Genomic DNA, 27,500 nt, shown 5'->3' on the forward strand with positions numbered 1-27,500 from the left:
ATGGTATTTTGTAGCATAAATTATTTTATTAAATAAATGTAAGTAGTTTTGCAAGAGCTTAGTTTGCAAATCTCTAACTCATGGAAACCAATTTATGATCACTCTGTTATCATACGTGTGTGATTAATGACCAAATAAGGGGTCCCTTTTGTTGCCTATTGGGCAACACAAGTCTTGACTATATTTGAAAAAGACAAAGATATTGAAAAAACAAAGAAAAGTTAGAGTTTTGGGTAAAAGTCAGATAGCAGTTATGTTTGATTTTCAGATCTTTGAGAAAAGATCACAAGATCACTGGCATGACTATGAAGTTAACTTACCAGTAAATGCCCAAATAACTGCCTGTTGATATTTAACCAATTAGGTTCCAGAATTTTTTCGATAAATGACTATTATTGTATCATAATCTTCAGATGTTGACAAACAACAGAATCTGGAAACAGCGTACAGTTGATATTGCGGTAGTATCAGCAGAAGATGCACTGAACTGGGGTTTTAGGTTTGTGATTTTGTGTTTTAGTTGGTGCCTGCACTAATAGTACAGCAATTAAGCAACACATTTGTTTTTCCTTATGAATGGAAAAATTCCACTTTGGCAGTCTGCTGTTAGCCATTTTTCCAGTGAGTGACAAGAGTAAGTTCAAATAGAATTTATCTCTGGGATTTTGCTGCATTTTTGATGAAAACGAAGGTGACATTGTAACAAAGTACCTCCTCCCTGACTGCCAAACCATGGTAAGGACACCAAGTGGACGATGAAGCGAGTTCAAACTATAAAATTAGTTGGTTTATTTTTTAGATTTTGGTTCTGGTAGAACTGGCAAATTGTCTGCTTAGCTTTTTTTTTTTTTTTCAAATCCATATCTCTGCCCTATCTATTGTCAGTGATAATGTACACTACTTTCATAAATTATGCCAGAATGAGTAAAATGTCTGCCAGTATTATAGGCGATTTGCATGATGGTGTCATTTGATGACAACTACCAGAATCCTTCCCTTTTTTTGTTTCTTTGCTAATCAGGGCAATTGTTATTTACAACCCACTGGGAATTCAAAATATAAAATTATAATAACAGAAAACAAAAGGAATTCTAGTAGTTGTAGTCAAATGACGACAACGTGCAAATCTGCTATTGCATGCAACTTTACCCAACAAACAGCTCCAGCATGGGGCCAACTATAAGGTGTACATTACAGAACAATCTGGACATTGTAACATACTGTGTTGTTATGTTATGTTATTTTATTTTTGACAAAGTGATGCTCATGATAATTTCCAGTTAAAGCAAAATAGTTATTTATTAATGTTTTTGTTTTCACACCTAGTGGAGTCTTGTTACGTGGTTCTGGAATCAAGTGGGATCTTCGTAAATCACAGCCATATGATGCGTATGATAAAGTGGATTTTGATGTTCCTGTTGGCAAGAATGGAGACTGTTATGACAGGTGTGTACAGCAATACTGAATAAAAAGTTGTATTTACCAGTTCCTTCTGGGATCCTGTCTTTTTCTGACAATATTTTCTTTGAAGTCCCAGATGCTCATGACAAACTGAATTCGCTTGTGTGCTGTTGTTGATTTTTTTTTTATGTCTTTTTAACCCCTCAGGTATTTAATCAGAGTTGAGGAAATGCGGCAGAGTTTAAGAATTATACATCAGGTTTGTAATAATAATACTTTTATTTCTAAACAGATATAGTGGAGCAAAGATACCACTGCCTGCCACCCTACCCCCAACCCCCAACCCACAACCCCTGCCCTCAATGTTCAATGTTATGACCATGCAGACCTTTGGAACCAGCCGGGACACTGACTGAACTAAATTATTTTTATCCTTATGCATATAGCAGTTTTCAGTTGAGTACCACAAAAAAAATGAACCAATCAAAACTTGAAGCCAATACATGTAGCTTACATGAAGCACAGGAAAACTCCTGATCAGTCAACAAGTATCTCTTTATAATCAAATATATTTTACTTATCTGCTGGTTTTTCCCACTTCAGTGTTTAAACTGGATGCCTGCAGGTGAAATAAAAGTTGATGATGCCAAAATCTCACCACCAAAGAGGTCTGAAATGAAGGTAATGTTTAGTCACATGGATGTTTAGATGTTTAAGAGGAGGTCACATCTACTTCTTCAATCAGGTTTTAGCAGACGTGAATAATGGGTTTTGGTACATTCTTTGTCCTTCATGTGAATGTGACCTTACCCAACTTCTACGGGTCAGGTACAGGGGCAGGTCTAGGGGTGGGTGCAGGGGGTGCACAATCCCCCCACCCCCCCTCGAATGGCTCGATACCCTTTGAGAACAATAGAACAAACAACAGAAACAATGCCCTTATCACCAAAACAATAGCAGATGCTGCACTATGATGGCAAATAGAATTACAAGCTAAGGAGAACTGCCACACTTCCGACTTCTACTCTACCCTGTCATATTCTACCCTAACCTTCTTGTTTTGTCTTATATTGCTAACCTTGAATACTCTAACACTTTGTCCTGTAAAATAAGCCATTTCTTGAACGCATTCCGAAGGTTTGTAACTTCGATCAAAATGAATGTAATAATTTCCTCCAGATGTGATGGTGCTGTTAATTGACCTCTGCAGGAGTCCATGGAAGCTCTTATCCACCACTTCAAGCTCTTCACAGAAGGTTACCAAGTTCCCCCGGGTGAAACTTACACAGCAATTGAAGCTCCGAAGGTATGAACATCCATGTGAAACGAAACATTAAGACGTCACATTTTCTGTCCTTTATTGCACAGTTAGATCCTCAAATTTGATTAATCTCATTAATTAGTTACTTCTTGAATGCACGCATTAACAAAACTGATTGATTTCTCAATGTTGTCAGGGTGAGTTTGGTGTTTATTTGGTGGCGGATGGCACCAACAAACCTTACCGCTGTAAGATTAAAGCTCCTGGATTTGCGCACCTGGTGAGATATCTTCATGTTAGTTCAAACTATGGAGTCTTACTTATTAAGGAATTTTGAACAACCCTCTCTCATTGATTCGAACTACAATATGACTAAACAATAACTTTTTGACTCGCTAACCCACAAATTTCTGTATTGCTGGCAGCCAGGCGCAATGAGAAACCTTGTGATGGTCGCTTGATCACTAGCCTCAACAGTGCAAATTTTTAACAATGATAAAATGGAACACCACATTCATCTTACAAAGATATAATTTGATTCTGAGTCCTTCCAACTGGTGTATTTTATTATCGTAACGAAACAATGCTTTAAAAACATTTTCTCTTTTCTTCTGCTACTTACCGTATCAGACAGTTTGAGTGGTTGTCCTAGCAGGGTAAATTTTTAAAGAACCTGTCAACTTCTTTTAAAGTGTTTTCCTTTCTTCTCTATCGTAATCTGTTCCAAGGTTAAAATAAAAACAGGGTACAGATTCCCTAAGTGACCATGTGTACCTTGTTTTCTCACCAGGCTGGTATGAATTTATTGGCTACTGGCCACATGTTGGCAGATGTTGTGACAATTATGGGTAGGTTCTTCCCTCGCCCACACTATATTTTCCTTCTCATGTCCAGGTTGTTTTCGGGTCAGTAGCGCCCGCTTTTAGTAGGAAATCATGGGATTCTTTCATTCGGCAGACCCAAATACGCAATTAGCCAATCAGTAGCTGTGTCTAAGCCCCCGTCCACATTACGCCAAGGAATTTGAAAACGGAGGTTTCACTCTGAAAACGCATCAAATGTTTTCAGTCCATACCACGCCGGAGGAATTTGAAAACGCAACAATAACCGGTCATTTTGGATTTGTGGTTGAGGAAAACTCTGGCAGGCAAATCACATTGTCGTGATGTCATCGTTTTCGAAAAGCTCCGTTTTTTTAAGAGTTTTCCGTAAACACTAAACGCAAAGCCTGCATTTTCAAATTCCTCCGGTCTGAAGGGCGTTTTCGTAAAGCTCCATGCTTTTCGTGACGGAGTAGTGTGGACGGTAGGACTAACCGTACGTGGAAGTAAAGCTGCGTTTTCAAATTCCTCCGCCGTAGTTTGGACGGAGCTTAAGTACTCTCCTGATATCCTGCGTGGAAAGATTCGCCTGCGGCTCGGCCATTAAACTTCTCGTTCACGCAAACTTCAACTCTTGCGTCTATAACTGGATAGATTAAAAGTGTTTTCTGTTTTATAAGAAATCTTCTTGTTGTCTCTTCAGGTACTCTCGATGTTGTGTTCGGGGAAATCGATCGCTAAGGAAGATATTGAGTCCATTCTGTACATAGAGGATATATAATCCGAGTAGTAGTTGCCTATATAGTACAGGCAACAAAAACAAAAATCCATTTAGTGGTTAAAGTTAGGTATTACATACCATCTACAGACTATGAAACTAACTAAGAAAGTGGATGTTAAATAGAAGGTGGTAGTAACCTGTAGTAAGTAATTAATAAACTGCATAGTTGTAATAATTGTAGAAAGCTAACCAAGCGATAGTTAAGACCAAACATTTAGTTCTCAGTTGTTTTTAAACCACTTGTTGTAAAAATTTTTTATTTCATTTTATGATTTTATGATTGGTGCGACTTTTAGCTTCTTTGTGTATTTTTTGTAGTTATATTCTGTTAAATAGCTTTTTTAAAAGCTAAAAGTTTTTAACTCTTAAAATAGTTAATACAATACAGAATGCAATACAATACAATACAAGTTTGTTACAAGTTAAGCTTAAGTCTACATGAATGTAAATGTTTTCCTTGCTGAAGTATAACTTCTGATGAACTTTAGGACCCTTTAGCTTTCTTGCCGTCTGCGAAGTCCTTGTTTGGATCGTCACACAACATTTCTCTTCAGAAAATCGTTGCGTGACGGCTAAAATGGACTAAATATAAAATTGACTAGATTTTAAAATAGATTTGAATTTTAAATAAAGAATATTGAAATAAGCAATCTGTGATGTTAATATTTCTCTAGGATTCAATAGTGGTCTTTTGCGCAGCTGTTAGTCAAGAGCCGTGATATTCCCGCGAGCCGCTCGCTGCAATTTTCCGCGCGCTTGATACCACAGGCGTATGTATTTCCATCGCTTGGCACCGGTTGCATGTTTTTACTTAATTAGTAATTAATAACGGCAATCATTTGAAAACGATATATGGCTGCCAGCCGATTGAGTAAAGGAACTGGTCCAAATCTACCGTTCTTGGAAATATTTTAATCTGAAAGTACAGTGTGGAAGTGAGTTTCGAAGCTTTAGCGCGCGGGGGACGTAAGTAAAGCTTTTATTACCACGGCAACGTGGCATAACAAAGAGAAAAGAAAATTTTGTTCCTTCATCGGACAGTTGTCCTCCACTGTCAAGGTAAGCTTGGCTTGGAAAAATTGTCGAGTTAATAGTGTAGCACGCTTGCTAGGTCACTATCTAAATGTTTTCGCTTACTTCAAAATGCGAAAAGGGAAAATGGTTAATTACAAAAAACGTTTTTCTATTGTTTTTACAAGTTCTACGGCAACTGAAGAGCGCGACGGGAGTTTGATGCGGAACATTGCAGTTTATTTCAGTCTGTATTTAAAATCAGTCCCTGACGAAACTTTATCTACTACTGGCAATTTTTTTAAACAATTGTGACTTCACTGCAAAAATGTAGAAACAAACGAGTTTGATAAGCTACACCGAATTGTGCGCAAGAAGACGCGAATCGTGTATCGCATCAACACTGACAAAAACGTCATGACCAGTTGCGGCGCATTTATGAGGGAGCCGCGCCCCTTTTCTTTTCCGAGTATTTTCTTAAACAAAAATTGACCAGTTATCTTAAGAGCGGAAGTTTTCATTCACTCTTTTGAGGGGGTGGGGGGAGGGAGGGAGAAGGACAACTTGCGTTCCACTGCAACATCTTTGGCCTCCTCTTTATGAATTTTCTGGTCAATCCCTGATATGTCTTCCTATCGTTTGAACAAGCTGAGGCGCGCCTATCCTCCAGCAGACTCAAACATTCAATGACGCCTTACATAATACTTAACCTTTCTTTTTAAATTTACTACGCATCCACTCCCAGAAAATGTAAAAGTGGACATCATGTAGAAGCTTTATCAGCTTCTAAAATGTCCTCTTTAGTTTTTTCTGTCGGAGAAAAGTAGCAACGTGGAAAAACGTTAGGCCCCCAAGCTGTAATTCACCAGTTAGTGAGATCAAAAAGGCTGATGATGTAGAAGAGAAGAGAAAAACGAGTAGGGGTCATACAAGAAAGGTTTTACTTCCCTCACTCTCCTGCAACTCGGCAAAAGCTCACATGGACGACACCCATATTAGCTACGCCCATCGCATTCGCTTGCACCTATTCACCTGCCACCCACCCCACCTCACCTAGCACCTCTGCACATCACTCCCCCATCATAGGATATTTCCTTGCAGAGCAGCGATTATTAATTCTTGCGCGCACCGTCGCAAGGTCTGTTAATGCTCCGAAGTGTCTAAAGTCCAAAGGCCTATTAGCCTACGCAGTGAGAAACTGGCCTCGATCAAACAACCCTATCACTGTTATTTTGATAGACTGGAAGAACTCTGAATCGTGCCAGGGTCCTCGCTCAAGGCTTACATAAGGTAATGCCTTTTTAGCTATTTGTAGGACATCTATAAAGAAATTACTTTATATCCTTGAAAGCGTCGCTACCCTCGAAATAGGGTAGGTAACTTCCACAATGGTAGCGAGCCACAAGGCTCTTCGTCCCATCCCTCTCTGAAAAGTCAGAAGTTGTCCGATGGGAGAGGAGAGGGTTCAAAAGATGCCGAATAATCATATATTCTGCCTCTCTTGAACCAGGCTTTTTTCCCATATATAGCAGTTTTCAGGGTAACTGTCACCCTATAATTGGAAGGTTGTGCAGGGTTATTTTTACATGTTAAAAGTGCTGCATAGTTTTCGAGAATAGCTTTCTTTGTCGTTCTTAACACGAGTATTGAACTCTCAATCACACGCAGCTTATCATGCGATGGTACCTCTTGAATGCCTTCTTGTAACTGGTCGTAAAATACCTCTTTCTTCGCCTCCTCAGGGCGTTCTATATGGGCGCGTAGCTCGTGATGACAGTAAGTTTGGCGTGCTTGGAGTTAATTCTAGCTATGATGAGTCTTTCCCTCAATGGCTTTAATTCTATCAATCTCTTCGCTGATTTGTCAGACAGTACATGATGATCGCCGCGCCTTATGCGTGTTGGTTGTCCTTTCGTCCAGAGTGTATCATCGTATGTCCAGATCTTTCCTTCATCAGAGATGAGGTCAGGAAAATTGGTTTTGTCGGCGAAACCGGTTTCGTGATCCGCAAAAAAACGAGTTTTCGGTTGGCAAAAAGCAGCTATGAGATCGCCAAAAAAAAACACAATTTCTTCGGCCCCCTTTTCTGATCTGATTTCTGGTCCGCCCCTGGTATTTTTTCCTATCGTTTGGACAAAAGTGAGGCGCACATATCCTCCAGCAGACTCAAAAACTCATTGACGCCTTACACAATACTTAACCTTTCTGCCTAAAATTTGCTATCCATCCACTCCCAGAAAATGTAAAAGTGGACATCATGTAGAAGCTTTATCAGCTTCTAAGATGTCCTCTTTTATTTTTTCTGTTGGAGAATGATATCTCCTGGTAAACAGATTTATATTTATGAACTCTTGATGTCATTCCTCAATTATAGTTGTGGTTTAAGGTCACCGTACCTTTCTTGATTGACATGGAAAGATATTATGCCCCCAGTTGTAATTCACTAGTTAGTGATATCAAAAAGGCTCATGATGGTGGAACAAAAGTTTAAAACGAGTTAAGGTCAGGAAAAGTCATTAGGAAAGCTTCATTTCCTTCACTCTCCAACAACTCGGCCAAAAGCTCACATAGACACACCCATATAACAAAGTGAAAGGGATGTCAGTGCGCACGTCATCAAAATCCGTGAATCCTTTTCAGTTATTTCTGAAAGACTTAGCCTTTCTGAGTTGGATCTATAGAGATAGCCATTTCCTCGGGAGCATTTCATAAAAGGGACAGTCTGCATATATACTGGACTTGGAGTACGAGTTTGTGTTGAAGAACAGGGTTTCAGGATTGACGTCATAGAAGGGGCTATTGTTGTTGATGGGTTTGATATTATTATTAATGTCTGATGATTGATATTATTAATAATAATCTAATCCTTCCAATTTTTTGCCGTGCCTTAATCTATTACTGAATTATAATAATCTATTTCTGGATTATAATAATCTATGACCGGATTATAATAACCCTATTATAATCTATTATTATTTCATCCACGGATTGATATTAATCCGAGTTTTCCTGTATTTGTGACCAAAACGGCTGAAAAAACCCTAACCTTTGGGGCCGCAAATACCTATATAGCCCATATAAGGGTGTATCCCCCGGGACTTCAGAGACAAGCCGTCGCTTGTCTCCGCCAAAAATAACGTCTGCGAGAGATTGATTTCGGACAAGCGATAGCCGCAAATACGTCGGCGTTCGCGGGCTAGCGGATCTGTTTTTCTTATTCAGTCGTCCAGTCCAAAGTCCATACTTCAGATGATGTGCATGTGAACGAGGCTGCAGAAAACTGAAAATTGTACTTTTCTGCGTGTTCGGCTGAAACCTTTGGCGGTTTTATATCAGCGAAACTGCAGATATCGTTTATCAGCGTACGAGGGAGACCGCCAACAATGAATTTATGAATCTGTTTTGGTTTGATTGTATAGTTTAGGCGCGTTTTCTTAAAACATGCCACCCTCTGCGGTTAGATATTGCAGCTGTCTGGAGATTGAAAATGAGAAATATGCTTACCTTCGGTGGCTAGAGGACAGATTCCACCTGCATGGAGGGCTTTGACGAAAATCGGAGGCTTAGAAAGAGTGTTAAGCGTCGTGTTTATTGAATTTTCTTAATTAATAGCCGAGCCGGGTTTTCAAGATGGCGGGCACGAAGCAAGCTTCCCACAACCTCAACTTAGGTGACTACGATTCTCTTCCACGTCTTTTCAGTCACCTGAAACGAATCCTTGCCGACAATACAGGATATTTTGAAGAATACAAGTCCAAAGCAGTTTACAAGAAGTTTTATGATGGCTTTAAATTGATGCTATCAACTATAGATTCTTTGGAAGAAGGTGCGATTTTGCTAGCGAAGGCGGCACCACAGTACGATTACAGCACTGACGCTAAAGGAAATGGCTACAGGAGCTTGCTAAGACTCGTTGAACAATGCATTCGTTCCGTTACAGAACTGTCCGCTTATTGCCAGACTCATCGAGACAGATTTTATTTTCGATCGCATCACTATAGCTTAGAAGTGGAGGCATTTGCCAATGTTTTCCAACGAACAACTCAGTTGCTACAATTTGCGAAACTCGTGATCGAGGATAGCGTACCAGACAATTTATTTCCGGAGAGTTTTGACTCTAAAGTTATGTTGGAAGTTGAACAGCTGGATAGAGAGTGCTTTTATGGAAGAACTTTGGGATTTCAGGTAGGTGTTAAGTCGATAACTTCAACATGATGCTTATCGTGAACTTTATAATGTCATTAGAATAATTTATAAAGATATGTTTTTGCAATTTCCTTCTCCGGCACCAGATAATAGTTTGACATAACTAGTCGATAACCATCTTGAAAGTAAAATATCTTTCTGTGTAGTGCATATGTTTAGTTCACTGAGGGTTACTGTTAGGCTGTGTGCCATATTTGAAGGTTACTGGGGTTTTTTCTTGAAGGATCTGCTACTGTAAAGAAAACAAAATCAATATTTATATTTGTATTCAAGGGCCTAAGTGTTAGCTGAGTGGGTCATAAAAATAGTATAAGTGATTGTGCTACTAATGTAAATTGATGTGATCCCCTAGGAACAATAACAATAATATCATGGACAATTTTGGCACGAAATTTCAGCATTAATTTACAAATTAATTATTTCACATGTGAAATTACAACATTGCCATGGCAGCGTTTGGCATGAAATTTCTCAATACAATAAACAAGTCAAAAACCTATGATTGTAAATATACTTATCGCTGAAGGACTAAAAATTTGAAAAATACTTATTTGCAAAAAACAACAAAAATAAAAATAAAACTAGGAAATGTTAAAAGTTAAAAAATTGTTTAACTTGTCCAGGCTATAGCTCCTGAAAAGAAAATCTTATGAATATGGTTGTGCGCATCAGCTGTATGTCATATAGAAACATTCACCAGCACGTTTTTACTCCTTGGAAATTATGGAGGCAATCACGATCTACCATCCAGCTTTCCTGGCTCTACTTTGCACTATGATATGTCATTTTCCATGCCGGTTTTTGGACCTGGCCTTTAAATTAAGATCTGAAAGGGTTAATCACACTTAATCACATTATTTCAATTGATAACTTCTAGTTTGAAAATGGAAAGCCCAGTGAAAAGACATACATCATACAATTCTTAAAACACCATTAAAAACTAAGTATACTTAGTTAGCAAAATCTATAACCCATGTTCACACCAAAATGGCAAAAAAAACATATATTTTAATATTTTTCATATGGCTTATTTTCAGTTCTCCACTGGCTTACGACATTTCTTACAAGTTGTTTGTGTAGCTATGGCCTCGTTTGCAGAAGGTTATCGTCGACACAAAATGAGCAGTGTGGCACTTGCCACAGTCTCTTTCCTGAACAGTGGGAAATATACTGTGAACCCCGAAATGAGGGCCAAAATGATTGTGGATGTCACTCAGAAGACTAATATGGATTTTTGCAAAGCTTTCTGGAGTTTGACAGAAGGTTATGGGATCCAGGTACGTTATGCCGCAAAAGTAATAATCGCTGCAAAATATTATACTGACACAAACTGTAATAACAATCGCCGGGAAAAGGAATACTGACGCATAATGTAATACTAACACAAAAGTTGATGCAAAATGTTATACAAGCCAATATGTCAAACTTCTAAATCAGATGTCTATGGTAAAAATGCGCATGGCATGTGTATTCAAGCAGGTTATTGGTGCAGATGGGCTGGGGCTACAGAGAGAGGGGGTCATCACTGAGAAATAACACTTTTTGTGAAGTGGGGCTGGCCCCTTTCTTTGTTTTGGTAAGCAAGGGCTATTTTGTAATTAGCTCTAATTAACCGAGCAGGGGTCTTTATGGGAGAATCTGGACCGAGGTAGTGAGTACAGATTGAATGCAGTGAGGTCTGGGCACACGACTGAGGTCAAGATTCTCCCATACAGATGGCTAAGCTCAGTTAATAAGATGTTTATTATATGGCAAACAAGCAAAATTTAATTTGTTTAATGAAACTGGTTTGTACTAGCTGACATTTTGCTTGCGAACGGCAATGAGCTAAACTTAATTCTGCCAAAGTCTGTTTTTCCTCTTTACTTTTCTTTTCTCATCAGGCACTTCCATAAATAAATATTGTTAGAAGAAAACAGTCCATATTTTTGCATTTTAGTATGCAAATTTTTCACCGTAAACATTACCGGTGTAGATACCGGTCTTGATGAGAAAATCTAGACCGCTTTCAATATTGATTTCCGCTAATCAAATTCGTGAATTCGATAGTTCCCAGTCCTTGTGAGACACAGCCATATAATAATAAAATATGCAAGGTCCACATCAGGCTTTTTGCAACTGCCATAAATAAATATTGCTGGAAGAAAATAGTCCGTATTTTTGCATTTTAGTTTGCAAATTTTTCACCGCAAAGCATTACCAGTCTAGATGCTAATTTGACATGGAAAAACAGATAAGTACAAACAAAACAATAACACCCATTTATTACCTTGGTGAATGCGACAGTAGCCTTCATTTGTTGACACTGATCATTTCCTTATAAAATAGTTTCACAAACTCTTTGCAAAATTTCCAAGTTGAAAGTACAGAGTGGGTCTGCAGCCATTGAAGAAATGGTGATTGTGTACCCAGGTGGATAATTTAGATGAAAGAACTTTAAACTTGACATTGCACAGTTCATATGCAGCATGTTAATATGCAGCATGTGGTCACCAAACGTACCATTTTGAGACATTGCAGAGAGATAGGCGGGCCAAAGCAGATCTGTGAAATTTTGCAATGGTGTCCCATCTGCAGCAGTGATGATTTCTTCTGGCATTGTCTGGTTAGACCGATGAATTCCTATGCTATTTAAGAAATGGAAAACAGTAGAAAATTAATTTTTCATCTTTAGGAGGATCAGAGGAAATAATAAACAGGGTGGAACCCGTGCGATCTTTGAACAAGGACCACACGATCTTTGAATCTTTGTCGCCACCTCTTCCACACCCGCCACCTCACTAGCCTCAAAATAATGATCACTTGTTCTGTTGCATTTTAGCATGTTCCACTGCTGGTTTGTTCGGCAATGAAGGTGAACAGAGTATTCCATATCCCTCCTGATCCTTTTGAACTTGTCACATTGAAAGGCGAGTCTGTGAGTATTGCTCCCCCCTGTTCCTGGTCAGGTCTAGCCCCAGTCCAAGTGCGACTTCTCTCATACGAGTGGAGGGATGGACAGGTAGGAGGTGATAGATAACTTTTAAAACTAGACACTCTAAGAGTATTTACTCTGGTTTGTACCGCAATATCAAATCGCACTTTACAAGTAAGCTGATTGAACACAATAAAAACATTGGGAACAAAGGATATAGGAATAGGAACATAGAAACAGTTTGGAAAATCAATTTTAGAAATCTTGAAAACAACTTTGGGAAGACCTTGGGTGTTAACTGTGTTTTACGATTACAAGATACAATCTACAATCTACAATATTTGATGGCATAAAAATATAAAATAGTACTGTGCAAAATTACATGTTCTCCCGTGGGGAATAAGTTGGGATCAATATTGAGCTGCTCTCATTTGGAAAGAATCAAGTCTACTGTGACATGGTTAGCGCAAAAAATAGTAGGTAGGGGAATGAAAAATGAGCGGGCCTTCTCTCACCCAGAGCCCACTCACTTTTTCTTTCACTTGCCTGATTTTCAATTCTCTCCACCTACTGTGGGCCTGCAACAGGCTACTATGTTATTGATAAGTGATAAGCTCTTTGTTCAATATAACTGTATTTTCTCCAATCATTTTTGTGTTTTAACCTCAGAGCAAAGATGGCAAACAGAATTCCACCCATCATGGCCGATCACCAAAACCTAAAAGTGACGGCTTTTTACTTCACGTGCATGGTGGAGGGTTTGTTGCACAGTCATCAAAATCACACGAGGTATGACGTGATGCAGTTCGAATAGCAAGGTTCTGAGTACTTTCGATTACTTATACTTAAGAAATAGAAAACATGTTCCGTGTTTCTATCGAGTTTTAGTAGCGTTCTATCATGAATGCCATTCTCTGATTGGCTACGCTACTCATTTTCTATTCGGTGTTATAGTTCACCACTAAATTTTCTCCGATTCTTATTGGTTTAAATTGATCACGTGACGCGATAGTGTTCATCCGTGGAGACACATTATCAGCCCATAGTGCCCGTCCGAGGAAAATACCCGGATGGATAGTACTCGTCCGTGTAAATGTTTCTGTAAAGAAGCAGGCTTACAGAAAGTAAACAATTAAAATGTTTTAAGTGGGTTTTTGTCTGTTTTCCCTTTCAAATTTTACATTTGGCTTTAACGACTTTTCACGGCTTTCATCTAAAAAAGTTGAAAATAATTCACTGTGAATTTTGAACTGGAGCGCGTAAGAAAATTTAGTGGTGAACGATAAAGACAATAGAGTGTTTATGTCTCGGAACTATCGGTCTGATAGTTGTCCCTTGGAAATTTGATGTTCTTAAAACTAGCATATTTGCCCTCGAAGCTTCGTTTCTCGGGCAAGTATTTGTTTTAAGAACATCAAATTTCCGCGGGGCAACTATCAACCGATAGTTCCTCGACAGAAACACTCTATTGTTTAAATAGACAGTGAATAGCGTAGCAGTGTGCCTTTGTTAACAAAATGACGGCCGCCTCTTGGCGTTTTCGAAGTGTCTGTGAAGAGGATTTGGATAAAGTTTTGAATGACTAGTAGATTTATTCTAAAACAATTAAATTATTTGCTCTCGATTTCTGTGCGTGATAGAAATCTCGAGCTCATAATCTTATTGTTAAATAGAAACATATTACTCCAATCATTTTTTCTTTAGCCTATTTTCTAATATATTTTATTGTATAATGAAAATTTAAACATTTTAGATTGCTTTACAGTGCGACTACTCAAAGCGGGCGACTTGGAAAAGAGCTAACAAATGAGAACATTTCTTGGGTACTATGGATAGGGATCTTTTTCTCAAATAAACCAACAACGTTGAAGAATACGAACAATAGATCTTAACGAAATTGAAAACCCAACAAAGTGTGAAGCGTTGCGAACCTCTCAGGAAACTTTACCATTTGTTGATTGGTTAGTTTCAAACCTAAATTTTGTACGTTTTTCAACCGTTTCAGTGTAGTTGTCGCAAAATGACTTTTCAAGCAAAATTTTTCGAGCGATATTTATTATTAGGGAGTTTAAGAAGCTACGACGGCGACGCCGAGGACAACGTCGATTAAAAAATGACTTTATATTTTACCTACGAATCTCGCTATACTCTAAAGTCATTTACTTTGTTTATCACTGTCAAAGCTATCACGAAACTGAATCTGGGACACAGCGATAAACTTGAAAAAGAGTTTTAAAAAATTAGCCGTCGTGGTTCACGTTTCCCAGACAACGCAGAATTTGGCCATTTCACGTTGTTGTTTTTCCGAGGACGGTAGAGAAATGTACCGAGAATTGTAACGCACGTGCACAGCCATTGTTCTCCTAATTAAATCTTTTGTTTAGCTACGTTCCCGTTGCCGTTGCCGTCTTGGTTTTCTTAAACTCCCTAAATTATTATGACAATTCGCCGTCAAGGACTGAATCTCTTAGAGTGTATATAACGCAGAGGAGTCGATATGTCTATGTTTACCGCTTTTAGAGTGCCCTTTCCTACAGTTTTGTTAAATCCTTTACCAAGTCGTATGTTATTTGTAGCCTGCGAACAGGCTCCCGGTGAACCCGAACCCCTGTCCCCGCCCCTATTGCTTTGCTCTCGGAATTCTTCTGTTTCGCGCTCGCCGAAATTTTTTTCCGTCCTCGCCGGGAGCCTGTGCGCAGGCTATGGTATTTGTGGTTAAGCAACCCTTTATAATGCAATTCACTTTTTTTTTTTCAGATGTACCTACGTACATGGGCGTGTGAGCTTGGTGTACCCATCCTATCTATAGATTACTCTCTGGCCCCGGAAGCACCCTTCCCGCGCGCCTTGGAAGAATGCTTCTTTGTGTACGCCTGGTGTTTAAACAATTTTGATCAACTGGGAACTACTGGAAAGTGTTTCTGTTTGGCTGGAGACTCTGCAGGTTAGAATTGTAATCAATATGTGACATCTTTGTCCCCATTATCTTGGTGTATGTGGATAGTGTAGAATTTAAAGATTAAGGAGGTTCGCGCTAATTGTTTCTGCGCATCCTTACTGCGCACGCAAATTCACACGCCACGTCATACATGAGAGCGCGCGCCAAGTAATAAAATAACATTGGATTTAACGATCTTGGACGTTCGGTGACCCCTATTTTTCTTTTGATGAATCATTTTCTCTACCGATTTTCTACGTTTAGCGGAAAAATGAAGAAAATCTATCGACTAGAAGTTTGAATTTTTTGCAAAATATATCAGATCTTCTTTACAAGTTATTATAGAAAACTAGAATGTTAATTAAGGTATTTGAAAATAACGCGGCCTAGATTGACGCGAACTGAAAAAAAAGTTCGGTCCAAATAAAGGAAATTGTTATTACGTGTCCAAGAATGCAGCACGGTGACCCGAAACCCAGACCTCTCACTCTAGAGTCATTTGCAATAACCTCTAGTCCCAGTTATCTTTCCAACATGCGTAGATTTATTACCAAGTACAACAGAACATAGTTTGCGTGATTAGTTTTTGAAAAAAAAAACTGTTGTTTAGGGGTTCAAATACTGCATGGATTAAAATGTATCAACTTGAAGTCAACATCAAGTTAGCTGTTCTCCCAGTTCGCTAATTAGAGGAGTTTTTCTGCAGAACCCAACCGATTTGTCTCATAAAATTACTTGTAGCCCTTTTCCCCCCGCTTGGTTTTCGTTCATGTAATCTCCATGTACTTGTTTTGTAGGTGGTAACTTGTGTGTTTCACTGAGCATGCGTGCAGTTGAATATGGCATCCGCGTACCAGACTCCATACTAGCGGCCTATGCACCATTCAATGTACAGTGGGTACCCTCGCCATCCCGTCTTCTTAGCCTCATGGATCCACTCCTGCCCACAGGAGTACTGGGTGCTTGTCTAGCGGCATACTCCGGCATGGGCAAGTCACCATTTGATGACTGCACCAAGAATTCCATTAAATCCCTGACAGGCAAGACTAGTCAACCGGTAAATGTTGTCAGCAGAAGAACCAAGACAAACTCTCTGCTGCATCTCTTTAGAGTTGGCTCCAAGGAGACCAAGAACACAAGAAGCAGTAGTTATTTAGATGCTCATTTGCAATCGGGCCCGGAGAGTTTTCACAGCTGTTTTAGTTCACCACAGAGTCTCGAATCCGCTTCTGTTAACCACGTAGCAAACTCGAGTAGCGAAGCAGCTGTTGGTTATGATTGTGCAAGGGGTTTGCCAGACTGTAATAGAGTGGTGTATCATTCCCCAGAAACACACGTCGAACATGCTGCTTCAGATCATGAAAAGGACTGCGAAAGTAGCAGCACTTTATCGGGCCATCCACAGTCGAGAAAACACTCACAAGACACTGTACCCAGTAGACCCACAAGTCCTCAGAGAGACCACAGAGAGACGGACCATATAGGAGTGCACTACCATAAGGACATCGAGGAGTGCCATGTGGTGAACGTAGTGGAATCATCAGACAGCCCCTCTGGAGAGCTCCTTTTGTTCTCTCTTGATGCACCTGAAGATAGAGCGTATCTTGAGGCGGGAACACCGCCAGATGAGGACGAGGAAGTGGGGCTTGATGACGAGTCGCATTCAAGGACCACGTCTATGTCCCAAGTTTGCCTTCCTATTTCCAAGAACCCGTACATGTCGCCACTGCTGGCTCCTGATGAAATGCTGAAACACTTGCCTCCAGTTGATTTACTGGTAAACCTCTTCGCCCTTCATGAATTTTTTAAATAAAGGTTGTCTGTCTGTCTGTCTGTCTGTCTGTCTGTCTGTCTTAGACAGAACATGTTTGCCTAACATATTTTCTTTATATTTTCTAACTTATTTTCTTCAGGCCTGCACACTGGATCCCATATTGGACGACTCGGTAGAGTTTGCCCGAAAGCTTCGCTCCCTGGAGAAGGACGTGGAACTGTACATCTTAGAGGATTTACCCCACGGGTTTTTGAGCTTCCATCTTGTCAGTCAAGAGGCAAGGGAAGGGAACGACCTGTGTATAGCCTGCTTGAAAAGATCATTGTCAGGAAAGCGCAAAATAGGCCGAACAGAAAAGGCTCCTGTGTACTGATCTGTCACGCAACACTTGCGGTAAATTCGAGTAACGCCTGTCAATTTTCACGTTCTATCACAAGATGATTTGCGTGACATCGTGACATCGTGACATCATGGAACCTCTCGCAGGCGAGGGTGAATTTAGGCCGTGTTTTTACCTCAAACAATTTTGCTGGAATGGCCACAATCCATCTGCCAAGGCAATAGTTTTTAGTCACAAGAATTAAGAGGGATTGAATCACGGTTGAAACTTTTTTGAGTGGAAATTGTGCATTTTCGGGAACATAATTTCAAAATCCTGTCATTTCAGACAGAAATACTTATTTAAGGCAAATGCTAATAAATGGGATTAAGTTAATGAATATTTTTCAAGTGTTAATACTGTGCTAAAACACAGCGTCAAAATGTACAAATTTGTTTGAGAATAATGATGTCATGAAAAGAAATCACTCGAATCAGCCCAAAAATCATAAGAGATAATGAAATTGAGTGATAATAGTAATAAAAGATTGATGTGTTTTGATGAGTTATGTGTGACTCCTGCGTTTTCTATCCTCTCTGAACCGTTTTCAGGTTTGTTTTTTTACCTTTCTTTTGGATTTAACGCGCGTTCTGCACGTTTTTTCCCACCTTAATTTTAAAGAGCATCTTGTTTTTCACTCGTTGATGTTCTGTTGCCTTTTCAACGCGGACACGCGCGTTTTTTCGCGGATACACGCGCGTTAACCCTCGAAACCTCTAGCGTTTTCTACAGTTATGTTGAACCGTAGCCTGAAATACCAGTCATCTCCCGTCCTGAGCCTCATCCTGGGGATGAGGCTCAGGGCGGGAGATGACTGGCATTTCAGGGCTAGTTGAACCTCTGACACATTTTCAAGGGTCAGGGTCTTATAAATTTTCAAGGTTTTTGCCATTTTCTTAGGTATTTGCGTTCCCATATGTGCCCACCTTACCGTATAAATACCCCCATCGGGTGTTCTTTTCCTCTTGGACTCCCTGTACTTATTTCGACGCGAATACACGCTCTTTAACCAGTGTCACACACACAGGATTTTTCTCTACACAGTCTGTCGGAAAAATTTGAAGCTCTATTCTCATTCCTTTTTATTTCGCGTTTTCACTTGTGTTTGATGAGAACTTCACGTTCACACAATACACCGGAGAAATTTGAAAACGGCTTTTTCACTCTGAACGCGCATCAAATGTTTTCCAGCTACACTGCGCCGTAGAAATTTGAAAACGCAGCTTTATTTCTACGGTTAGGCTTACCATCTACACTAATCCGTCACGAAAACGGAGTTTTTCGAAAACGCTCTTCAAACTGGAGGAATTTGAAGACGCCGGTTTTACGTTTTAGTTTGGACGGAAAACGTTTTGAAAACGGAGCTTTCCAAAAGCGATGGCGTCACTAAAATCGTGATTTCCCTGGCCGAGTTTTCCTCAAACACAGATCCGGTGATTGTTGCGTTTTAAATTTCTCCGGAGTGGTGTGGACGAGGAACATCAGAGTGAAACCTCCGTTTTCAAAGGCAACTCCCCCCCACCCAGTTCAAATTGCTCTACGGCACCAGGGGCTTATTTCTTGGTTTTTTTTTTGTCTTTGAGCATATCTTATTTAAAAGACCGCATTCAGTAAGCTTTGATTTTATAACTATCTTCGCATGAATATTCCGTTGTTATGAGATAAACTTAAAAAAAACCTGCCACTAGGAAATCTGCAAAAGGTACGGCCGTGTAACAAGTTGATGTTGAGGTACAGAGAGAACCCTGGAAACGAGGTAAGTACAATCTAAGATCACGTGTCCAGAAGCATGATGCCTTCGAAAGTAATGGCGGGTTTCTCTTTCCAAGGCGAGACATTTTGGCGTTTTTTGTTTTTATTTGCTCTTCTGTGGCTTTTTCCTATATTATCACGGGTAAGATTTATTCCTTCAAATTGAGAAGTAACTTGCAGAAGTTAATGTTAGTGGAAGAAAACGTGCTTTTTAGAAGGTGAATTTGAGCACATGGCAATGACATTAACACGTCATATTTAGGACTTTTTGTGTGGTTATTGCTCGCCTATAATAGTGCTAGGATTCTTATTTAGGCTAACTCAGGTGGAATTCGTAAATCCCGCCACAGTAATTGCTTTAAAAGGCAATAGCCTTTACAATGTGATAACGGTGAACTAACACTCCGTCATCTTTATAGTTACCAGTGTGACAGACTCAGTAAGCTAGGAATCAGTTGTGCCTTTATTTGGGATGATGATGGTAGCAGGACTATCAATATCTTTGGTCACACGAGGGCGGTGAAGTTGTTCGAGAAAAACAACAAAGGAAGGAAATTTTTTCCTTTTGTGAACGGAGAAGGTGTGAGTTTGATATTGGGACATTCCATTTCTTATTTGCACCCCCCCCCCCCCTTCCTATAGAGGGCACATTTTGGGAATCTCCAGTTTTCCCATAAATGGGGGGGGGGGGGGGTCAGAAGCAGTATTTAGAGATAAAAGATCCCATCAATATAGCTAAAATAAGAAATTTACCATTTCGAAATCTGCATACAGTTGAACCTCCGGTTGTGACCACCTCTTGTTAGCAACCACCTCTCCTCAGCTACTAGTTTTCCAGAATATCAAAAGTTTCCCAGTCAAATCACTACATTGGGAACCTGACTACAATACATTATGGATGTTCAATTTGTTGATGTTAATGTTTTGTTTTATATCTTGATATTTTGCTCCAATAAGATGTGTACAGTATTGTATTTTTGACTTAATTTACACTGAACCCGCTTAATAAGGACACTACCCATGGTCCCTTTGGTGTCTGTATTAATGAGGTTCGACTGTCGCTATGAATATCAATGAAAACAATTGCTGAGTTCTGATTGGTCATCAGCACATGCTTATTGAGGTGCAGAATACAAAACTAAGTAATCATAGAGTACAACATGAAAGTTTGTGTAGTAACTCAGAGTCACCTTGTACAGGTACATTGTTTGATGATCAGTTCTTTAAATGCCCAGTGGCGCATAGGGCATCAACAAGTCACCTCCATTCCTGTCGGTCCTTTGCAAGCCGTGAAGCTTGCCCCCAGGTAAGGTTTAGAGCCTGAAGTTCTGCTTCTGCAGGTCTTCTCCAGGTGGATTTTAGACAGCCTCTTTTTTTCTCGTACATGTACATTGTTTGTTCCCACAGAATGAAACGCATCAAACAGAAAGAAGTCTAGATTTTCAAGACCGGGCATAATGATTTCAACGTGGAAACTATGATTAGTAGCCGAGTGATAGCAACAGCTAGTAAGCAGCCTTTTAACTTATAACCAGTTTTATCCTTGAAAAAAGGTTAACCACAGTAAATAGCGTGCTTTAAATAATGTAGAAGGATACCCAAGAGGTGAATATTATGGTAATTTAGGGACCCAATGGACATGCTAGCATGAAAACATTCATTTGCAGAGAGAAAGTACAAACACACGGGTATGCAAGGGATGAATGAGTCATTTTCTGAGTGAAAGGATCTCTATAGTTGTTGGGACTGTAATGTAGTAGATAAAGATGGAGTGCATGTTTCTGATGGGTTGCTCATTACATTATTGGTCCTGCTGACCAATAAATATAGTTGCCAATAGGACCACAAAATATCAGAGTTCCCATTAATGCGCAGGCGTCCTTGGGGTGTAGGAAAATGTTCCAAAAATTTTAGTAATAGGCAAAAGACCCCTGAAAAGCAAAAAGAACCCCCAACTCTTTGGAATTGGGGACCCCAAGGACCCTCAACTATAAAAAGTGGTGGGAACTCCGATTTAATATTATTAGCATTTGCCAGTGACTTCCTTGGGGCCAGGGGGAGGGCATTCCTGGTGGCATTGATTAAACAGTTGAGCAACTTTAGTTTTCGACACTGTTTTCATATAAATTTTGGCAATGACAACAGCTCCAGTCTGTTGGCCATGGCTCAGCAGCATATTTACATCTTGGCGATGAAAACCATTGTATACACCACTCTTTCCTGGTGGGAAGAGTGCCCCTCACATCGTACAAGAAGTGACAATCCCTCACCTGAAACTGACTGCTGCCTCTGTCTCTGTTCACTTGGGTGAGATTCTCAGGAAAGAAATTGACGAAAAACTTGACATCCCATATCAGACTGACTCAGTAGTAGTGCTGCAGTACATCAGCAACAGTCACAAATGATTTCAAGTTTTCATCCCCAATTGAGTCTAAATGATCCATAACCTGGCAGATCTATTAAAGTCAATGGAGATAAGGGGACACAAGAGAATCCTGCCAAAATGCCCCTGATTAGATGCTGAAGTACTGAATGAGCAACAATGTTGCCAGTGCTTAATGACTGCCCAGCAGTTTGTATGACAGGCAAATTCTAGCTGCATGACTGTTATATAAACCTTATTTATCTCCCCAGCATACACATCCTGCATTCAGTACACAAGATTATTGGTAAAGCAAATTGATTGGGGGGGGGGGGGGTTGACCTTTTTGGGTAGTTGTTGCTATCTGCGTGTTATTGACAATGTTTGTCCTGTCTTGTTCTACCATTCATCTAAGACTGTAGCCTCTTGTTTCATATAATTTACAGTTTTTCTAGAGCTTGCAAGACTTGAATGCTTTTAAAACCTCTCCTATTTCTTTTCAGATAGAAAACAGAGTGAGAAGCAACAGTAAAATCTTTGTGATGACTTATATGCCTTGGAAAGAATTTCACGTTGAGACATTAGATCCCGTATAAGGTGAGTCATGATCTTTTCATGTTTGGCTGGAGCGGTTACTAATATAAATTTGATAAATATTAATTTAGAAAACACTCCTTAGAAAATACGTGTGCTGATTGGTTAAAAATTGTGTTTTTATAACTTGATAGAAACACAGAACTAGCACAAGCTGTTGACCTAATAATGGCGCAACTGAGACTGGGTTAAGCTGTGGAAGTTTAGATCACTTGGCCTGATGCAGACTTTACCTTACCTTCATAGTCCAAACTCACCCAAGAAGGGATTAAACTTTAAAAATTTGATGACTTATTTTTAATTGTGTAGTTTGTAAAACATAAGAGATTGAGGCTGTCATAAAAGTTAAAACAGTTCTCATTTCTTACTAGATACAAACCAGAAAGCTGTGCTGAGGCTTATGTGGAGAAAGATTCATATTGAAGCAATTGATTCCACATCTGGTGAGTCGTTGTGTTTTACTTGTGTCTTGTTGGAGAGGTTATCAGTTACTTGATGTTACCTGAGCTAGGAATAATGGCACACAATGCAGGCAGAAAATTAAAACAAATAGAAATGTTATTGTTTCACGGATCAGCTATTGCACTGTATGGTGTTCTTGGACACAACATGTTGCTCTTACAGTGCCTCCCTCTACCCCTGGGTGAATAACAGGGGCTAACCCTGCAACAGACTGGCATCCCATTTAAAGTGTCTATACAGGCAAAAGGGTTTTTTGTGGTTTTGGTATCTCAACAATGTGTAAAAAGGTATTCTAAGAAAAAAAAAATTGGATTCCGACATTTTAATGCCCAATGATCTAACTTTAAAGTTCCCGCTTCAGCCACGCCCAATGAAGTTGACTATGAGTCAGTACAAAAAAAGAGTCTGGGTTTCTGAATGGGTCGTGACGTCAAGTTAGGAATTGCCAAATCCTGCTCGTTCAGGTCACTGTTGTTTCAGTAGTGGTTAGGAGTTTTCATCGACAAAAAGCCAGCAAACCGAAGTTGGTGAAACAATGTGGTTGTCAATCAAGCAAAATAAAAACATGAAGCTTTGAGATGTTCCTGAAGTGACATCATTCATCACCAATCTTTCATTACGCAGTCAACTTCATTGGGTGCGGTCGAAGCGGAAAGCTTGATTTCATGACAAAAAAGCACCGGAATTATTTTTTTGTTTTGGTTTGAATACATTTTTAGATGTTATAGAGATACCAAAACCACAAAAACCCTGTTGGCCGTATAGACACTTTAAGTGGGGGAGGGGAGTAGAAAGATATCTCATCAGTTGATGCTTAACAGACACTGGGATAAGATATGGTAGTTTGGATCACTTGGCCTGATGAAGGCAAACCTGTGATCAGGCGTGGTTTTTTTTTTCTTTGGAAAGGAAAAAGGTAGAATACGAAAAAAATACACCCTCCTTCCTGGCATCTTAATATAAGGGAAGGGTGGTATGATCGCAGGTTAGATGAAGACCTTACCTTGCCGTCAATGCAGGAATTAACCCTAGTAGGGTTGAAACTTTAAAAATCAGATTGTTTATTTTTAACTGTGTAGTTTGAAAAACTTAAAGGTTTAAAAAACATTTGCAGAACTTTTCTTACTAGATGCATGTACAAAACAGAGAAGCAAGAAAAACTTTACAAATTTTTTGGTTTATTTTTAGTTGCTTAATAAAAGGTTAAAACATTTCCTGATTCTTACTAGATAGAAAAAGGAGAAGAAACACTAAAGGCTGTGCTGAGACTCAACAGGAAAAAGAGTCAAATTGAGACATTGCATCCGTTATTAGGTGAGTCACAATTTTCTTTTAAAAGGAAGGGTCTATGATCACTAGAAGGTGCATGTACCCGGAATAATTGTACACAATGTAAACAGAATTTAAACGATTACGAATAGAGGTGTTTTTGTTTCTTGGTTCAGATATTTCAAGAAACCCTTGTTATATGGCTCATCAGATTCCCTAGCCCTTCAGGGTTAGGTTTACAAACATTCCTTAGGAATACAATGCCCGAGATACTGTTGTTGATGAATACTCAAATTGTGAAACGAGGGCACAATTGGAATGACCAATTGTTTTCCAGTTCGTGTATCAATGGTTCCTTAGCCGTGAAGCCTCATGAGTGATCAGCTTAAAATTTCTCCTGACAGTCTCAAACATAATCATTATGAAACAGTAAAGAGGATTTAAAAAGTAATCTCAAAAAGGAATTGTCTAGAAAACTCAAAAAGAAAACCAGACTGCCTGGAAATTTAGACCTGAAGTTCTTGTGGAAAAAGATAATGTACTTTATCATTTCAAAAGTGCCAAAGTAAAAAATGTACCTATTTTTGCTTTGCTATAGTAACTACATGAAAATACTGCATGGATTCAATTTGGGTGGACAAACAAAGGGATCTTATCCATAGATTTAAAAGCTTGAACCACCTTGTAGAGCATAATAACAGTGCCACGTGAGAGTTATGCATGTGTCTTGAAAATGCACGTGAAAGAACTTGCTAGGTTACAAACATTAGTCTCATCATATGCTAAAACTTTAATAGTGGGAGAGAAATGCTTCAAATCACGGAGTTATTTTTTTATTTATCTTTTTTTTTTTTCGCCATGACATTTTTTGGATTTTCACCGTTGTGCGAATTTCTCTCTGGGATTTCAGATACCACTGGGAAATGTTCTTGAATAGCTGTCAAAGTGAAAGTCTTTTCGGTCGTAGTTTCATAAAAAACCGTCTTGTCAAAACTAACTGTAGCTGTCGGGTTGTGAGACGTATCTCTAAGAAAACGATTTGATTGCGTTTGAACAACAATTTGAATTTTAAAGCAACTTTGTCTTGTTATTCGCTTGTGTAAATATTTCAATTTTGTTTGTATTTGGTCATAAGCGTCCTGCAAATTACATTGATTACCTTAATCTTAATACTGTAAAAATGTTAAGCTAACCGAGTGCTTTTTATTTTCATATTTTCACGATCATAAGTTCACGCATAAATTCATCCTCAGAAAGAACCTGCAAATACTGCATGTTTTGTTGCGAACATTCTTGTCGCGAATATTTTTGGCCTTGAAATTTTTAGTGTGCTGTTTTGCCGGTGCTGTATTTTAGCCGGTGCTATTTATTTCGTGTAGCTGCTTGTCCGCGTTTTAAGTTGTTCTTATTATCATTATTTAAACTCCGTGTATTTCTATAATGACGATATAACCAAACGACAGGCGCATTTCCCATGAGAGAATCAACTTGTAAACTTTAGTGAAGTCGAATATACTCTGTATGTATATTTTGTTCTTTGGACCTCAGTATACCCATTGTTGATTGGACGTTGTATTTATCTTCTTTCAGGCTGCCATCGCAAGTATACATGCAGCGACATAACACGAAGAAAGAAGCGAAGGAAAGCAAGGACTTCGTGTATATGTTTCTTCAGTGGATCACGTTTTAAAAGTAAGGTAGATATAAGATTTACAAGACAAAGTTTATCTCGGTTGAGTTTCATGCAAAAGATTGTTAGAGCGGAGCTTGTATTAGTGAAAAGAGTGAAAAAAAAAGACAATGGAATTACTGTCAAATTGTCTAGTATCTGCAAGACTGTCTCTTATCTTGCTAGTTTTCGAGGATGCGTGAATTGTATTTCAAGTTTGTAGCTTTAAAATTAAGGTAGAATACAGAATGTATTAGTATTACCTGGATTTGTTTTTGCAACCAGAATTTTCAGCCTGGAAGTTACGTTATTAAACTTGTTGAAATTACTGTCTATTTGTCCAGTATATGATCACAAATTTACTGAAATCTATCTAGTTTTCGAGGACGCATTGAATTGATGATAAAGTTTGCGCTTTTAAAAGGGCCAAGAAGAAAAATCGAATACAAACTAAGTCTTTTAGTGGAACAATTGTCCTTAGAAAAAAAGACTGCAATTTTAAATGGTGTCTGGTTTTGAGTGAAACATATACCGAGTCTTTTGGTGGAAAAAATCTTGCACTATGTAGGATTTTTCTCATCAAAAGTCAAAGTATATGCTTGATTTCTGGTTAGACTCCGTTCAAAAACGCAGAATTTTTTTTCTTTTTGGCAACCCTACATAGTCAAAAAATAGTAAAAGAGATAGCCTACATTCTGACTAGTTACCAGGCCCTTTTAAAAGCGCAATTTTTTTTTATTTTGTTTACTTATTCAAATTGTTTGTAATGAATTTTAATTGAATTATTAGAAAGCCAATAAAATTTATTGAAGACGCGTGTGTAATTAATTGACTTCTATTTGCCGTAGTGTCTTAATAGTCTTTATTTTTTAACAATGCTAAAGCAATGTACACAATAAAAACCACCACTTGCTATTTTCTTTTAATTAAATTTTATTGTTTTGCAATAAGTACTTAATTAATTAATTACAAATCAGTTAAATTAACTTAAAACGCGTGAAGGGAAAAGTTCACGTTTAAAAACTAAGACTTTTGGCGGGAAAATTTGAAAAAATTTGCACAGCGTTTCCCCTTACAACTTTTTTGAGAAAAATTTGAAAGACGTTACCCTTCAGAAGTTTTTGATCGCTAAGAAATTTTCAAAGGCAACAATTGACAGAAAATCCCGTCAAAAACTACTGCATCACCTCGCACTGAAAAATTTTTTTAATATTTTGAGATAGGTTTTCTTCCGTTTCGAAATACTTTTTTGCCAAACAGTCTTCAAATTTAATCTTTCAACTGATTAACTTCCGATGTTTTTTGTGCGAGGGGATGCAAGAGTTCCTCGAGACATGAAAAAGATGACATGACAAGATAAAATTTAATTCCGAAATGGATTTTTTAAATCTCGTAAAGCCCGCGACCGTGAAAAACCGTGTCAACTAGCCGAGTTTAGTTTTATATCCAATAGTTTGATCTGAATTGTTTTTAGCTTGCCATTTCATATCTTTCTCTGTCATGCGATAATATAGATGGTACACTTCGACCAGTTGCACAGGAGCAAGAACACTTATCAATCAAAATCCAATCGTTGTTCCCCCCGCAAAATTGCCCAATTTCGATGGTTATAACCCAATTAAGTTTCGAAATAAGATAATTTTCTCTTCCGATGCGACCTTTTTCTCCGTTCTCTTTTCCCGTGTAACAACCAAAGTGTAACACCACAAAATAATCAATATCTGGTAGCACAAAGGTGTTTACTCCTTAAACAACGCAAAATATCTTCGGCCGCTTCAGTATATTTTATGAACTTGTTATGTCAAAGCAATGTCAGAATAATCCACCGTGAAAATTTATACCTCTTGTTGAGAAGTTTTCGAAACTTTTTTACTCTGTTTCAACAAAACCTATGTACATAACAAGG

The 27,500-nt window shown here is 38.8% G+C and overlaps 2 protein-coding genes and 1 long non-coding RNA gene across 5 annotated transcripts in view; all 3 read left to right on the forward strand.

Moving 5' to 3' along the window:
• LOC145493442 (NADH-ubiquinone oxidoreductase 49 kDa subunit-like) overlaps positions 1–6,796 on the forward strand; it is an 11,092-nt gene extending 4,296 nt beyond the window's left edge. The window contains exons 9-16 of one of the 2 annotated variants that reach the window (XM_081472913.1): positions 414–499; positions 1,327–1,446; positions 1,609–1,660; positions 2,005–2,082; positions 2,612–2,707; positions 2,859–2,942; positions 3,453–3,510; positions 4,187–6,796. In XM_081472913.1, the coding sequence (XP_081329039.1) occupies positions 414–499; positions 1,327–1,446; positions 1,609–1,660; positions 2,005–2,082; positions 2,612–2,707; positions 2,859–2,942; positions 3,453–3,510; positions 4,187–4,224 (612 nt within the window). In that variant the 3' untranslated portion in view covers positions 4,225–6,796. The other variant, XM_081472912.1, reaches the window with a different exon arrangement.
• Positions 6,797–8,340: 1,544 nt separating this feature from the next.
• LOC145492116 (hormone-sensitive lipase-like) lies at positions 8,341–17,990 on the forward strand. The gene is made up of 7 exons (XM_081471450.1): positions 8,341–9,460; positions 10,519–10,758; positions 12,303–12,482; positions 13,065–13,184; positions 15,153–15,339; positions 16,131–17,110; positions 17,247–17,990. Exons 1-7 carry the CDS (start codon positions 8,906–8,908, stop codon positions 17,478–17,480), a joined length of 2,496 nt encoding a protein of 831 aa, XP_081327576.1. The 5' UTR covers positions 8,341–8,905; the 3' UTR covers positions 17,481–17,990.
• Positions 17,991–19,359: 1,369 nt separating this feature from the next.
• On the forward strand, positions 19,360–26,405 carry LOC145493065 (uncharacterized). Of its 2 annotated transcripts, none has more exons than XR_014050089.1 (5): positions 19,360–19,818; positions 20,646–22,197; positions 22,566–22,637; positions 23,886–23,970; positions 25,516–26,405. It is a non-coding gene; the product is annotated as an uncharacterized LOC145493065 (long non-coding RNA). The 2 variants fall into 2 exon arrangements; XR_014050088.1 differs by lacking the exon at positions 19,360–19,818 and adding an exon at positions 19,930–20,544.
• The last annotated feature ends 1,095 nt before the right edge of the window (positions 26,406–27,500 follow it).

This window comes from Orbicella franksi, chromosome 7 (genome assembly GCF_964199315.1).
Source record: "Orbicella franksi chromosome 7, jaOrbFran1.1, whole genome shotgun sequence".
Lineage (NCBI taxonomy): Eukaryota > Metazoa > Cnidaria > Anthozoa > Scleractinia > Merulinidae > Orbicella > Orbicella franksi.